Source organism: Hypanus sabinus, chromosome 3 (genome assembly GCF_030144855.1).
Source record: "Hypanus sabinus isolate sHypSab1 chromosome 3, sHypSab1.hap1, whole genome shotgun sequence".
NCBI lineage: Eukaryota > Metazoa > Chordata > Chondrichthyes > Myliobatiformes > Dasyatidae > Hypanus > Hypanus sabinus.
In genome coordinates, this window is record NC_082708.1 from 16,808,417 (window position 1) to 16,825,601 (window position 17,185).

Consider the following 17,185-nt stretch of genomic DNA (forward strand, 5'->3'; position numbering starts at 1 on the left):
TAGATGGGCCAAAGGGGCTGCTTCCATGCTGTGCTTTTCTATGACTCTATGACCTTAACTAACACAATCCAAAAATGTGCTGGGAGATTCTTGCAACACACACAAAATGCTGGTGGAACACAGCAGGACAAGCAGCATCTATAGGGAGAAGGACTGTCGACGTTTCGGGCCAAGACCCTTTGTAGGACTAACTGAAAGGAAAGATAGTAAGAGATTTGAAAGTAGCGGGGAAGGGGAAAATGCTAAATGATAGGAGAAGACTGGAGGGGGTGGGGTGAAGCTGTGAGCCAGACAGGTGATTGGTAAAAGGGGTACAGAGCTAGAGAAGGGAAAGGATCATGGGATGGGAGGCCCTCGGAGAAAGAAAGGGGGAGGGGAGCACCAGAGGGAGATGGAGAACAGGCAGAGTGAATGGCAGAGAGAGAGAAAAAAAAGGAGGGGGAAAAAGAAACCAAATATATCAGGGATGGGGTAAGAAGGGGAGGAGGGGCATTAACAGGAGTTAGAGAAGTCAATGTTCATGCCATCATGTTGGAGGCTTTCAGCCGGTATATAAGCTGTTGTTCCTCCAACCTGAGTGTGGCTTCATCTTGTACCATTTTTTTGTATCATTGAGGTCCTTGTGCTGAAGATACTTCTGTGTTCAGTTGACTAGGGATCCTCACAGTTTCGGACCATCAGCAATACGGGATTGCAGAGTATTTCCAAGGGAGGATGGCAGGTTACATTGTGTTTCTAAACACAAGAGATTCTGCAGATGCTGGTAATCCAGAATAACTGACACAAAATGCAGGAGGAACTCAGCAGGTTAGACAGCATCTATGGAATGAAATAAACCTGACGAAGGGTCTCTGCTCAGAATGCTAACTGTTTATTCCCCTCCATTGAGCAACACCACAGGTCAGGCAGCATCTATGGAGGGGAATAAAGAGTTAACGTTTTGGGCCAAGAGTATTTGTCAGGTGTATTTCTTTCCATAGATGCGGCTTAACCTGTTGAGTTCCTTCAGAATTTTGTGTGTATTACTTTTTGTTTCTAGCTCCCATTAAGATGTTTACAATCTTTCCAGTGTCGTAGAAGATCTTGGTAATAATGATTAATTTTTTCGGACTACCAAGATTTTGTTTCCTGAATACTTTTGGAATTTAGGCTGACGATCATGAAAATCACCGTAAAATTTCCCTATCACGCACTATTTTTTTTTGAATTAGCCTGTATTTGTTATTTCAATTAATAACTGAAGTCAATTAAAATATTGCCTACAATGTAAGCTGAAAAGTTTTCTATCTTGTCCAGACATGCCTGGGCATGCTTAGGCAGGGTGGATAATGCAAACAGGACATGTTTTAGAAAGGCTATAAAAACATCATGCATACATCATACTATGCACTGCGTTTACATATATACAGGTTTGCGATCACGTTGATACGCATGTTCTACATGCACGTAACATACTATGTGTACTCTTATAATAAAGTAATCGTATTTTCAGGAGTATTTGAGATAGCAAAATGCTTCACCAATGTTGCAACAGCCGCAATACTTTCTGTTATATCTGTGGCGAGTATACGCTTAAATCTCAAAGATGGAGCATGGCTGCTCTTATGAGCTCTACTTTGGCTGTAAAATTGGTGACCAAGACAAAGCCTGGGCTCCTCACATTTGTTGTGCAACATGCGCTGTCGATCTTAGAGCTTGGCTCAGGGGTACGCGGAAATCAATGCCGTTTGCTATCCCAATGATATGGCAAGAGCAGAAGGATCATGTCAATAGAGTGGATGTGGAGAGGGTATTTCCTAAAGTGGGACAGGTAATAAATCAGCCATGATAAAATGTTGGAGCAGACTCGATGGGCTGCATGACCTCACTCTGCTCCTATGTGTTATGGCATCATTGTCTTAAATGACTATTAGACACTAATTCCCAAAATGGAAATATAAATGCAAGTTGTTGTTGTCATCCCAAGCTCTTGTTGGCTTTGGCTATTGAACCATCTCTTTGCATCAAAGGGTTTATTCAAAAATTGGAAGATAATTCAAACTATTACCCCTCTATCCAAACACAGAAAAATATCTGCTTAGCTATAACTTTAATGGCAGTACCTCTTGTCTTTCAGTGATGAATTTTTAGTATTTGCTACTGAGACTCATTAGCAGTAAGATGATAGAGTTATAGGGTAATACAGCATATAATAGGCCCTTTGGTCTAATGAGTTCATTGCTGACCACTTTTTCCACCTAGCTCATCCCATTTCCTGCATTCAAGCTGTACTCCCCCATGTATCTAACCAATGAGGCCCACGGTTGGTTGGGGTTAACCATGTAAGTTGCATCTCAGCTATCTATGTGACAGGCAAGCCAAGGCAGTATGACATGGAGAGAGCAGGCTGTTGCCCCTCCATGTAACTGATGAATCCAACGAAATGGCAGAGACCAATGCAGTTTGGCCCCAGGAGGTGCCAGTCAGCATTGAACTCAATGTAGGACTGCCTTAGGGACTCCCGCTCAGGATTTTTACTCCTGAAGCCTTCCTTTTGAGTGGATAAACCCGCAAAGCAATGGAAGTCTGGGATCAGAGCTCTCCTTCTACGTGAACTGCCAACCATGTCTGAGGAGCCCCACTCTACGTAAAGCGACTTGTTTTAAGGTGTCAGTAACCCACCTTTGCCGCTTCTCCTATCAGTAGAAATGGTTCTGCTAGGCTTAGTAACTAAGCCATATATGAAGGCCAGGAGCTGGACTTGGTTGTCAGAGGCTATTTGAGATGCATGCCATTGGGAGCCATTTAAAAGGTCGTGGCAGATTATTCCCACTACCACCCCCAGCTATAACAATCTTAAGGAACAATACCAAGTACCTAACCAAGTGCTTTTTAGATAACTCCTTTGAACCTGCCTCAACCATTTCCTCTGGAAGCTCATTCCATATACTTAGCACGCTCTCATTAAAAAGTAGCACTGCAGGCCCCTTTTAAGTCCCTTCCCTCTCTCCCTTGATATTACAAATAATATTTTCTTTTTCTTTTCATTCACAGTGGAGTTTATGTACCTAGAACTGGCTTCATTGCAATCCGTACGACAATTTGTGGAACATTTCAAAGCAAGGAACCTTCCCCTTCATGTCTTGGTGAACAACGGTGAGTTGTAACTTATCTTTATGGAGTTACAGAGTATATAATGCAGAATCAGTCCTTGCACCCCATGGAGTCCATGCTGACCACCAAGAACTCACCTTGATGTGACAAGAAGCTTGAACCTTAGAAGTTCTGTACTAATTCAGTTTTCTAGCACTCTGTCCGTAACCTTCTACGTCAACGAGGTACTCGGCAGGTTGGGCAGCATCTTTGGAGGGGAATAAGCAGTCGGCATTTTGGGCTGAGACCCTTTATCAGCACTGGAAAGGAAGTGGGGCAGACTACAATAATAAATTAGGGAAAGAGGAAGGAGTTCAAGCTGGCAGGAGATGGCTAAAACCAGGTAAGGGCGAAGGGAGGTCGATGGGGGTAAAGTAAGAAGCTGGGAGGTGATAGGTGGAAGAAGTAAAGAGGAGGGGCACCAGAGGAAGGTGATGGACGGGTGAGGAGAAGAGAAGGGGTAAGAAGCGAGCCAGAATGGGGGGTGGAAAAAGAAAGAAGGAGGGAGAAGAAATGAACAAAAGTTAGAGAAATCGATGTTCATGCCATCAGGTTGGAGGCTACTCAAACAGAATATAAGGTGTTGCTCCTCCAATCTGAGTGTGGCTCATCGGGGAAGAAGAGGGAGCCATGCCTTCTATGTAATGACATTTCTCTCAATACTTAAATATTACGAGAGTATCTGCCTAGCCCCATTCCTCCCCCAGTTTGTTCCAAATTTCACCCATCTCTAGGGATAAAACCTTATTTTTCAAATCCCCTCTAAAACTCCATTCCCTTGCAAACCAGCACCCTCTTGTTACGGACATGTCTACCAAGAGGAAAGGCAGCATTGTAAGTTTTAATGATTCCATCCTATTGCAAGCAATTAATTTTTGTTTGTTACTATTGAATCTATCCATACCCCCACAATGGCTAAGCATTTCATAACTTTGTATACCTCAGTCCGGAACCCCACCCCACACATCACAAGCTTCACAGGTAGATAGAACCATACAGAAAGCTTTTGACATATTAGCCTTCATAAATCAAAGTACTGAGTCCATGAGTTGGGATGATATATAAAAGTTTTATAAGATGTTGGTGAAGTCTAATTTTGTACAAATTGTGTACAGTTCTGGTTACCTGCCTACAGGAAAGGTGTCAGTAAGTTTGAAAGAGTGCAGAGAAAATTTACAAGGATGTTGCTGGAACTTGAAGACCTGAGTTATAGGGAAAGGTTGATTAGGTTAGGACTTTATTCCCTAGAGCACAGAAGAATGAGGGGAGATTTGATAGAGGCATACAAAATTATGAGGGATATAGATAGGGTAAATGCAAGCAGGCTTTTGTCTGCTGAGGTTGCTTGAGAGGACATTGGTTAAGGGTGAAAGGTGAAATGTTTAAAGGGAACATGAGGAAGTACTTCTCTCAGAGGCTGGTGAGAGTGTGGAACAAGCTACCAGTGGAAGTGATGAATGCAGGATCAATTTCAACAGTTAAGAGAAATTTGGATAGCCACATGGATTGGAGGTGTATGGAAGGCTATGATCTGGGTAAAGATTGATGGGACTAGGCAAATTGATGGTCCAGCATGGGTCAAAGGACCAGCTGTGGTGCTCCATTACTGTCTGACTCTATCCTGCCAACCCGCCCAACTCAAAGTCCAAGAGAAGCAAATCCAACCTGTCAGAAAGGATACAATATTCAAGTGCTAGTGGTGTGTAGCTTTTTGTTCTGAGTGTCCTGGTGAAGAATCTGCCTGCTCCCACACCATACTAATCTTTGAAATTATCTGGATCATGCATAATGTGTGAATTACAGTACTATCCAATCTGCAACATTTATTCTAAGGTAATTGCATAGCATAACTCTGCTCGCTTCATGCTTTCTTTCCTGTAATAGTTATGGTTTTCTACTGTAGGAACAGAATTAGGCCATTTCCCCATTGACTGCTCCACCATTCTATCATTGCCTGATTTATTATCCCTCTCAACCCCACTCTCCTCCCTTCTCCCCCTAACCTTTAACACCCTTACTAATCAAGAGGAGCTATAGCATAAGAACAGCGACTGTTAAAGATGGGAAATGGCTTCTTCCCCATGCTGTGGGACTACTGAACTCCCTGCCACCACCCAGCTTTCATCACGCATGAAGCACCAGTAGCATTAATACTGTCTATTTTAAAACTCGTGTCATAAATGCATCTTATGCCAAATATCAATCTACTGGAATATATTATTAGTTAATTTATTTGTGGTAATTTTACTTTATGTGTTGCGAGTGAGTTACATGTACTGTGTTTTCCACCTCAGTCCAGAGGAACATTGTTTTGTTTGGTGGTATATGTGTACACTGTTGAAAGACAATAAACCTGAACTAAGATATACTTGTGCAATTTTCTCAGAGATCATAGTGTAACTTAACTGTCACTGTTGCACTTTTGCACTGTTGCACTTTCGTTTCTGATACCGTGGTGTGATTATCTGTATCTATTCCTGGTTTAGTATTTCTCCATTTATTTTGAAACTAGTGCCAGTGATGAAGTTCAGAGAGAGGAGCTTAATACGATAACAGGGATGACAAAAAGCAAAATTAAAAATTAAGCTTCACGGAGAGAATCAGATTTGAAAGAAAATCAGTTCTTAAGTAGAAAGGAGTCCAAGTGAAACCAACTGGAATCTGTGGAATGAAGAGGAGAATCATGTTACTCCGATTAGCATTTGATTGTTCAGATCTGTAATGCATAGCTGGAGAAGGTTGTTGAAATGTATTGAATGATAATAATCAAAAAGAAATTGCTTTCCTTAATCACAGAATCATTTAGGTTTACAGTACAAGTATTGGCATTCATACTGTTTAAAAAATAAGTCAGCTCTTTAGATGACAGCTCTGTACGTCAGGAGTGCATGAGAGGTTCCCGACCATTCTTAAGCCATGGACCAACGCCATTAAGCAAGGGGTCTATGGACTTAAGATTCGAAACCCCTGTATAGAGCGTGTGTGAGTTGGAGAGGCTGCTTTAAAACAGTGTGTTCGGTCTTGGTTTCCCTGCTACAGAGAAGGTGTATTAAGCTGAAAAAGGAATGCAGAGGAGATTTGCAAGGATGTTTATTTATTTATTTATTGAGATAGAGTGCGGAGTAGGTCCTTCCAGCCCTTTGTGCTACGCCATCCAGCAATCCCCTGATTTAATCCAAGCCTGATCACGGGACAATATGCAATGGCCAATTAACTAACCAATCGCTACACCTTTGGACTGGCAGGAAACCCACGTGGTTACGGGAGGAATATACTAACTCCTCCCAGACAGCAGCAGTAATTGAATCCGGGTCATCTGTACTGCATTAACCACTATGCTACTGTGCCTGCACTCAAGGGACTGAGTTATGGAGAGAGTTCAAGCAGGTTGGAACTCTTTTCACTGGCGCATTAGGAAAATGAGCTGTCATCTTATGGAACTATCTTAAAATTATGATGGCATAGACAGGGTGAATGTGCAGTCTTCTTTTCCCCAGGGTTACGAAATCAAGTACTTGAAGGCTATAGATTTAAGGTGAGTGGGGAGAGATTTAACAGAACCCTAAGGAGCAACTTTTTCACTCACGATCAGTACATGGAATAAGTTAACAGAGGAATACTGTTCTCTCTCTCAACTGCACAGGTGCACAGGTGCACAGCCACACAGTAACTGAAATGCTCCCATGCACATAGCCTTTGTTGCCCAGTAGATAGGATTTTCTTTTATATAATGTTTTATTAAATTGCCGTGCAGTTTTCTGCTCAGGGCAATGGTTGGACTGTGCAGCTGTAAAAATATAATTAGAGCTAACATTGCAGAGGGAATGGTGGAGGCAGGTATATTAATAACATTTACTAGGTACATAGATAGGAATGGTTTAGGCTAGGGGTTCCTAATCTTTTCTATGCCATGGACCAATACCATTAAGTGAGGGGTCCATGGACCCCAGGTTGGGAACCCCTGACTTGGAGGGATATGGTACAAATGTGGGCAAATGAGACTAGCTTAGATGGGAAACATGGTCAGCATGGATGTTTTGGAATGAAGGGCCTGTTTCTGTGCCATACGACTCTGTACACCTAAGGGCTCCATGTAGTAAATCTGTGGAATTCTCTGCCCGGGGAAGCAGGAGAGGCTGCCTCATTAAATATATCTAAGACGCAGATAGATTTTTGCATAGTAAGGGAATTCAAGTTTAAGGGGAAAAGGGCAGGAATATGGAGCTTAATTACTGAATGGAGCAGGCTTGATTTGCCAGATGGCCTAATCTGAAATTAAAAAAAGACAGTAATACTGATCACAAAACTACCCGATCTGAAAATAGGTTAAATGGTTGGCACATTAGGGCCGAAGGGCCTGTATTGTGCTGTAAACTTCCTTATTCTGTGTTCTATTTTCTAATGACATGAATTAAATGTTTTTACAGAAATCTAGTAGTTTCATGATCACGATAACTGATTTTTGAAAAAATTCAGATTATTTTAATTAGGTACATTTAAATTCCTCAACTGTCATGATGTTATTCAAATTAATCTCTGATCATCGAACCTTCTACATGAGAGCAAAATAATCACTATGCTACTGTACCCGCTCTGCTTATTTCTCATTCCATTTTAAGGTTTTAAAATAATGGATAATGAAGGGAGAATGAAATCAGTTACAGTCAAATGCACACTGATACCAAATGTACTGGTCTGTCAGAGGTATTCTTCAAAAGAGAAATTAAGCACAAGTCTCATCTGGCTGTTCTCATGAATCCTAAGGATTCCATTGAAGAATTTTATAAAAAATGCCGTGACTTCAGCCAATCTTCCTCCTTCCAACCAGATTAACATAGAACATAGAACAGTACAGCACAGGATGAGGCCATTCGGCCCATGATGTTGTGCCAATCTTACAAAACTAATGGCACAGAATCCCTTTTGCTTGGACATGGTTTATATCCCTCCAGACTCTGCATATTCATCACACACTGAGTTACTCTAAGCCTTACTTTCAGTGGATCATTCTCCTAAAGGAAATAATTCAAGACTCAAAGGTTCAAAGTACATTTATAATCAAAATATGTATACAGTATACAACCTTGAAGTTCATCTTTTCCACAGACAGTCACGAGACGAAGAACTATTGAACCAACCCAGTCAAAGAAAAAGTTCCAACACTAAACTTCCCTTGTCCTCTCCATGTGCAAAAGAAAGTTGTGCAAACGGCAACAAAAACCGAGCAAAAATACAGAATATAAAACACAAAATATAAAGGCATATTTTAGTTCAGTTCAGCTCAGTGTTACAAAAGTGTGTCTATCCCATGGAATTATTTTTACAGTAATAGCTTTCAAGAGGAGCAATCACCATTGTTCTATAATCTTTTTTTGTGCGGGGTTGATTCTTGCAAAGCTGGATGTGAAACTGAACATCAGATGTAAGTTACTTAGCTCCTCAGAGCTGATCAGGGAGATTATGTCGAATCTTTGACCTAACTGCATACATGCATCACTTCCCCATGATGCTTAATACATTTGAGTCCCAAACTCTATCCATCTCGGCATTTAGAATTAAAAGCTGACACGGATCTGTTTATTGTTTGTGTAAGTGTATGCCTTTGTGAAAATATATTTCTATCAGATGGTAAATGTTGTCAATGTAGAGAAATCAATATGACAAAAATTGAGAGCATTGATTTGTGCTGTACTATTTTATTATTGTTAGGAACAAAAAGGCCATGTTTTTGTGAACTAAATTGTTCCAAGTTTGTAATTGAAGACTCTTAACTTTTTTTTTCATGTCTGAGGGATGTTCAAAAGTTCAATGTTCAAAGTACTGTACACTTATTATCAAAGCACGTGTACATTATACAAGCTTGAGGTACGGCTCCTCACAGGCAGCCACGAAACAAAGAAACCCCAAAGAACCCATTAACAAAAGAAAACCGTCAAACACCCAAATACTGAGAAAAAACAAATCATGCAAACAATAAACACAAGCAAATAGTGTTCTGAATTAAGTCCACAAAAAGCATCCATCCACAGGCCCTAATTCAGCATGGAGTGGAGAAGGAACTCATTAACAATATAAAGAATTCTTTATTTAGTTATTTATCTATTATCCCTTTATTTATCTGTCTTTCTATTGAATTATTATTATTTGTGGTTTTTAATATTTACAGTTTGTCTTCTTTTGCACGTTGATTATTTGTCAGTCTTTGTGTGTAGTTTTTCATTGATTCTGTCGTATTTCTTTGTTCTACTGTGAATGCCTGCAAGAAAGTGAATCTCAGCATAATGTATGGTGTCATACAATACAGTGCCAAAGTCTTCAGATCTAGATTGATAGCTAGGGTGCCTAAGACTTTTAAGGAACTGTATTCGTCAACATGGAGTGGAGAACGAGCTTATAAATCTGGTGGGAGCATAGGATGTTGGGAATACTGAACTTGGAGTGCCACGAGAGAGATGTAGGAGAGGTGGCACAGAAGGAGTGACAGCTGTGGGGGTTATGTGGCACTGGTGCAGACACACTCGGCCCTGTGATACCAGGCAAGGTAATTTGATTCTGAACAATTGGTGCTTCCTGCTCCCTCCCCTCTCCCTTCCCCTTTTCCCAACCATGATTCCGTGTCCCTTTCCCAATCTCAGTCCACAATAGAAACTCATATCAGAATCAGGTTTACCATCACTCACATCTGTCATGAAATTTGTTGGTCTTTTTTGAGGCAGCAGCTCAATGCAATACATAAAATTCTTACAGTACTGTGCAAAAGTCTTAGGCACCCCAGCTATATATATGTGCCTAAAGACTTTTGCACGGTCTATATGTGTACAGTACTTTGATAATGAGGTACTTTATGTACATTGTTTATGCACTTTATAATTATATGTACTTTGACAATTCTGGTGCAATGAACTGGAAATAATTAGAGAGCTTAAGGTAAAAGAACCTTTAGGGGAGTGTGATCATGATATGATCAAATTCACCCTGAAATTTGAGAAGGAGAAGCTAAAGTCAAATATATCAGTCTTATAATGGAGTAAAGGGAATTACAGAGGTATGAGAGAGGAGTTGGCCAAAATTAATTGGAAAAGAACACTGGCAGGGATGACAGCAGAACAGCAATGGCTGGAATTTCTGGAAGCATTTCAGAAGGCACAGGATATATACATCCCAAAGAGGAGAAAGTATTCTAAAGGTAAGATGACACAACCGTGGCTAACAAGATAATCGAAGCCAACATACAAGTCAAAGTGTTGTGTATGTGGCCTGGTTACACAACAATGCTGTTAATAAAAACGCTGGAGACAGGAGCTAAGGTTCATGGTCCTTTAGTGGCAGAAACCGAACTCAGCACACATGCACAGATCAATATGCGCCTAATAGCACATTCAGTGATGTGTTACTAAAACAAAGTAGTCGCTTATTATACTGTAGGCTATACGGTACACTCCTCCCCTTTTATTTTAATAGTGTATCAACTGTTTTTTTTACTGCGGCACTATGCTAAACTAATATGTTTACCCTTAACATACAAATGCTTACCATTTGTTTACTTAATAACATAATATCAAATTATAACAAGCCTTATTTTATATAATATCAGAAAGTTTTTTTATTAATAAAGCAAGTGCATTGTCTCAAACATTATTTGAATCTTGATCATATACAAATACAGTAGTAATTAACATGGATTTTTCAAATTTTTTTGCAGTTTCACACAGGCTCTATTGAGTGTGATCAAATGACACTAGATTGTTTTTAATAAATGGGTGTGAGAACCTTACAGGCAAACGTAGCTGCAACTCATTCCTTGCAATTTAGACACATCTAATTCCAGGAGAGTTAGCAGATCTCTTACTTCTTATTCTTGCATTCACATTCTTCTTGCAGTAGTCACTGGGGAAGACAAGGAAAAACTCCCATGGAGTTTCAGGCAGGAGATATTGGTGAATACAACAGCAGTCAGAAAAATCGGACATCTCTTGTGTATAGTCCAGGTGGTACAGTTAAATAAGACTCATATAGAGTTATACTGCACAGAAACAGCCTTCAGTACATCACACCCATGCAAACAGAAACGCCCATCTAAGCTACTGCCATTTTCCTGTGTTTGGCCCAGGTCCCTCCAAGATGTCTCTATCAATGCAACAGTACAAATGACATTCTACCTGCCTGTATTACCTCACCTGGCAGCGGGTTCCGTATATACAACTCACCACCAACTTCGTGTTCTCTTTTAAATCTTTTCCATCACACTTTAAGTCTATGCTCTTTAATTCTGGATCCTCTTATCCTGGGGAAAAGGACATTGGCTATTCACTTTGTTCGTGGCCTTCATAATTTTAAAACCCTATACAGAGTCACCCCTCAGCCTCCTACACTCCAGGGAAAATATCTATCCAAGCTGTCCTTACAGTCCAAGCCCTCCAGTCCCAATAACACCCTTGTAAATCTTTTTTGTACCCTTCCCAATTTACTGACCAATATAACTGGAAAATTGGCCAGTTACAGTTCATTCCACTCCACAGTTCTCTGGAGTAGATAATTCTGAAGAATCATGACCCTCCAATAGAAGCAAGTCATACCTATCTCCATATGAAATGGGTGACCCCTTACTCTGAATCCATTGCCCTGCTTCTAGATAGCCCCACTAGGGAAATCATCCTCTCACTATCCATGATGCCAATATCCCTCAGAATGTTATCTACTTCAGTAAGATCACCTCCCATTCTTCTATATCCCATTGTATAGGTCAATGTGTTCAACCTATCCTCAGACATAAACCCTTTCATCTCAGAAATCAACCTTATCTGTGCTGCTTCCAAAGCAAGCACATCCTTCCTAAATATGGACACTAAAACTGTGCACAGTAATACAGCTCCTTGTGGATTTACAAGACAGCACTCTTACTTTTTTACTCCAGACCCCTTGCAATAATAGAAGAAAACAATATCTCAAGTTTTAGTAACAGACAGAAAATGCTGGAGACGGCAGCTAAGTTTCATGGTTCTTTACTGGCAGAAACCAAACTCGACACACACGTACAGATCAATACGTGCCTAATAGCACATTCAACGTCGTGTTACTAAAACATAAAGTAGTCCTTTATTATACTGTAGGCTATACGGTACACAAAGAGAGAGCATATAATAGACCAACCATTAGTGGAAAGTGAGAGGATAGGGAAGATTTTAAAAACCAACAGAAGGCAACTAAAAAAAAATTATTAAGAAAGTAAAGATAGAATACAAAAGTGAGCTAGCCGATAATATTAAAGAGGATACCAAATGTTTCTTCAGGTACATGCTGTGTAAAAGAGAGGCAAGAATGGATATCAGACTGCTGGAAAATGATGCTGGAAAGGAAGGAATGGGAGACAATGAAATGGCAGACAAACTGAATAAATATTTTGCAACAGTTCATTGTGGAAGAGACTAGCAGAATGTAAGTTTCAGGTGTTGGAGGCCATGAGGTGTGTTACCATTACTAGAGCGAAGGTACTTTGGAAACTGAAAGGTCTGAAGGTAGATAAGTCACCTGGACCAGATGGTGTACACCCCAGGTTTCTGAAAAAGGTGGCTGAAGAGATTGTGGAGGGATTAGTAAAGATCTTTCAAGGAGCACTAGATTCTGGAAGACTAGAAAATTGCAACTGTCACTGCACTCTTCAAGAAGGGAGTGAAGCAAAAGAAAGGAAACTATAGGGCATTTAGTCTGATCTCAGTTGTTGGGAAGATGTTGGGGTCGATTATTAAGGATGGTCTCATGGTACTTGGAGAAATATGATAAAAATAGGCCATAGTCAGCATGGTTTCCTCAAGGGAAAATCTTGCCTGATAAATCTGTTGGAATTCTTTGAAGAAATAACAAGCAAAATAGACAAAGAAGAATCAGTTGATGTTGTGTACGTGGATTTTCAGAAGACATGTGAAGCTGCTTAACAAGCTACAAGCCCATGGTATTACAGGAAAGATTCTACCATGGATAAAGCAATGGCTGATTGGGAGGAGGCAAAGAGTGGAAATAAAGGGAGTGTTTTCGAGTTGGCTACTGGTGACTAGTGGTGTTCCACAGTTGTCTGTGTTGGGACCGATTCTTTTTATGTCAATGATTTGGATGCTAGAATTGATGGATTTGTTGAAAAGTTTGCAGACAATATGAAATAGGTGGAGGGGCAGGTAGTTTTCAGGAAGTAGAGAGGCTGTAGAAGGACTTAGAGAGATAAAGAGAATGGACAAAGAAATGATAGATGGAATACAGTGTCAGGAAGTGTATGGTCATGCACTTTGGTAGAAAAAATGAAAGTATTGACTATTTTCTAAATAGAGAGGAAATACAAAATCTGACGCACAAAGGGATTTGGGAGTCCTTGTGCAGTATTCACTAAAAGTTAATTGGCAGCTTTAGTCAGTAGTGAGGAAGGCAAATGCAATGTTTGCATTCATTTCAAGAGGACAAGAATATAAAAGCAAGGATGTAATGTTGAGACTTTATAAAGCACAGGTGGGGCTGAACCTGGAGTATTGTGAGCAGTTTGGACCCTTTATCTTAGAAAGGATGTGCTGAAATTGGAGAAGGTTCAAAGGAGGTTCATGAAAATGATCCCAGGATTGAATGGCTTGTGTATGAAGAGTGTTTGATGGCTCTGGCCCATATTCACTAGAATTCAGAAGAATGAGAGGTGACCTAATTGAAACTATTGAATGGTGTAAGGCCTTGATAGAATGGATATGGAGAGGACGTTTCCTATGGTGGGAGAGTCTAAGACCAAAGGATACAGCCTCAGAATAGAGGAGCATCCTTTTATAATGGAGATGAGGAAGAATTTCTTTAGCCAAGGAGGGGTGACTCTGTGGAATTCTATGTCACAGGAAGCTGCAGAGGCCAAGTTTTTATGTATACTTAAGGCAGAGGTCAATAGATTCTTAACTGGTCAGGGCATGAAGGGTTACAGGGAGAAATCAGGAGATTCGGGCTGAGAGGAAAATTGGATCAGCCACGTTGAAATGGCGGCGCACACTCAATGGCCAAATGGCCTAATTCTGCTCCTATATTTATGGTCTTATAATCAATTTAATTTGAACTTTGAACTTTACTGCTAGGCTTCACCAATCTATTAGAGACTCAAACCACTGCTGATGCAGGAATCTGGAACAAAATGACACATTGCTGGAGAAACTCTGAAGGTCAGGTACCGTCTATGGAGGGAAATGGATAGTCAACAATTTAGGTCAATTCATCCATACTGCTGAAGGGTATCTATCCAAAAAATCAACTCTCCACATCCCTCTACAGATGCTGCTTGGTCTACTGAGTTCCTCCAGCAGTTTGTTTTCTGATCACCAGTCTATTGCTGTGAAAAAAACAGGAATGTGATTAGTGTCAATGGAAATAAACGTTTATTTGTTGCGTATTTCAGCATGTAACAGTGTGTTTCCCAATATCTCCCATGACTCCTATGTTAGCAGTGTGTCCATTGCTTTGACTTCACCTCCAGAGAAGAATTCCTCCCTTATTTACTCACCCAATCGCTTTAATCAGAATCAGAATCAGGTTTAATATCACTGGCATATGGCGTGAACTTCATTGTTTTGCAGTAGCAGTACATTGAAATAAATAATAATAAAAACTGTATATAAAAAGTTAAATAAGTAGTGCAGTTAGTGAGGTACTGTTCATGGGTTCAATGTCTATTCAGAAATCTGATGGCAGAGGGGAAGTAGCTGTTTCTGAACCATTGAGTGTGTGCCTTCAGGCTCCTGTACTTCCTCCCTGATGGTAGCAATGAGAAGGGGGCATGTCCTGGGTAAAGGGGGCCAACAATGATGGATGCCACCTTTTTGAGGCATCGCTCCTTGAAGATGTCCTGGGTGCTGGGAAGGCTAGTGCCCATGATGGAGCTGACTGAGTTTACAACTTTATGCGGCTTATTTTGATCCTGTGCAATGCCCCCCCCCCCCACCATACCAGAGGGTGACGCAGCCAGTTAGAATACATCTGTTGAAATTTGTGAGTGTTTTTGATGACTTACCAAAACTTCACAGGCTCTTAATAACACATAGCTGCCCTCATACCTTCTTAGTAACTGCATTGATGTGTTGGGCTTGGATAGATCCTCAGAGATGTTGACACCTAGGAACTTGAAATTGCTCACCATTTCCATTTCTGATCCCTTGATGAGGACTGGTCCATCACCTTATCCTTTCGAAAGTTCACAATTTGCTCTTAGTTCTGACCAAAAGGAAGTTTACTGCTCCCTTATTTAAGGAATGGGTGCCGAAAAATAGCCTACAGGCAAAAACAGCAAAAGCAGGTATAGAGGCAATCAGAAGCCAGCATGGAAATGTGGCGTGGCTGAATATTCGAATAGCTGCAAGGATTTATGGGATGTTTCTTTGTAAAAGGTGCTGTATGTTTCTGATAGAGTACAATCACAACCACTGAGACCTCTTTTTGTGTAAATGGGATTTATTGCTAAGAGGAAAATCCTTTTTATGATGCCCCAAACAAAACTGTGTGATGGTTTTGCCAGCTCAAGAAGCAAAATCATGACTGAACTGAAATTAATATAAATTACCCAATTTTTAACCCAGAAACCCAGATACTTAATGTATAAATGGAAACAGGAATTGATTGACAGGCATCTTGACAGTTTGAATATAGAGAAGATGTTTTCTTTTCTGAAGAAGTTTAGGATTTGATGCGACTGTGTAAAACTAGGACACAAGGCATGGCTGAATACATTACATCAGTCTTTAAAAGGAAGAAGCTCTATTTGTTTTACACTATAGCCTAGCAACAGCTTATTCAGACCATGATGCATGTGCCGAACATAGACTAATTTAAACTAAATCTCCTCTGCCTGCACGTGATCCATATCCCTCCATTCCCTGTATACTCATGTGCCTGTCTAACAGCCTTTTAAACACCATTATAGAATCTGCTTTCACCACTACACTTAACAGTCTGTTCCAGGCACCTACCGCTCTGTGTAAAGAAAACTTGCCAGACATTCTTCCTTCATGCATTCCCCTTCTCAGCTTAAATGGAAGTCCCCTGTTATTTCATATTTCTACTTGGGATGGGTTGGGCAGAAGTTGAAAGATTCTGATTGTTAATCCTGTCTGCACCTTTCAGAATTTTGCAAAGTGCTCTGATGTCTCCTTTCAGCATCTGATGCTCCAGAGAACCACAATACCAGTTTATCCACTCTCTAGTTTCTGCTAAACTTTCAGCAAAGGAAGATGTAATTGTTACTCTAAACCATACTTCCACTCAGTGGCCACTTTATTGGGTATTGTGGTGAACTACATATACCTGTCTGGACACGCCCTCCCCCCCCACTGACTGCTCCTGTGGCTCCTCCCACTGACCATGGCTCCTCCCACAGACCCCGGTATAAAGGTGATTGGGCCCTGAGCCCTGCCCTCAGTCTCCAGGATGTAGCATGGTGGTCAATTGCTGCTTGTTCTTTCTTCCAGTCAATAAAAGCCTATATCTCGCCTCACGTCTCAGAGAGTTATTGATGGTGCATCACGTATGGTCTTCTGTAGCCCATCCACTTTGACGTTTGACATGTTTTAACATGTCACCTTTCTGTCAGCTTGAACCAGTCTGGACATTGTCCTGTGACCTCTTTCATTAACAAGGCATCTTCATACACAGAACTGCAGGTCACTGGATGACTTTTTGTTCTTTGCACCATTGTATGTAAACTCGAGAGACTATTTTCGCTGAAAATCCCAGGGAACTTAAAGCTGCTCACCCTTTTTTACCAATGACTCCTCAGCAATGACTGGTGGATGTTCTCACAACTTCCGTTCCTGAAATCCACGATCATTTACTTGGTCTTTCTGATGTTGCTACAACACTACTCAAACAGCTGATTTATCTCCTGTATGCCTCCTTGTTGCCATCTGAGATTTTGTCAACAACAGTGGTGTTATCTATGTACTTATAAATGTTATTTGAGCTGTGCTTAGCTATGCAGTCACAACTAGAGAGAGTAGAGCAGAGGGCTAAGCATGCAACCTTAGGTCTGCCATGTTGATTGTCAGCACAG

The 17,185-nt window shown here is 40.7% G+C and overlaps 1 protein-coding gene across 2 annotated transcripts in view; it reads left to right on the plus strand.

The window, feature by feature from the left end:
* The window catches only part of dhrsx (dehydrogenase/reductase (SDR family) X-linked), a 327,562-nt gene that overhangs the window by 197,132 nt on the left and 113,245 nt on the right, over nt 1-17,185 (plus strand). For both annotated transcript variants that reach the window (XM_059963779.1, XM_059963780.1), the window contains exon 4: nt 3,034-3,135. In XM_059963779.1, the coding sequence (XP_059819762.1) occupies nt 3,034-3,135 (102 nt within the window). The remainder of the gene's footprint in view (nt 1-3,033; nt 3,136-17,185) is intronic.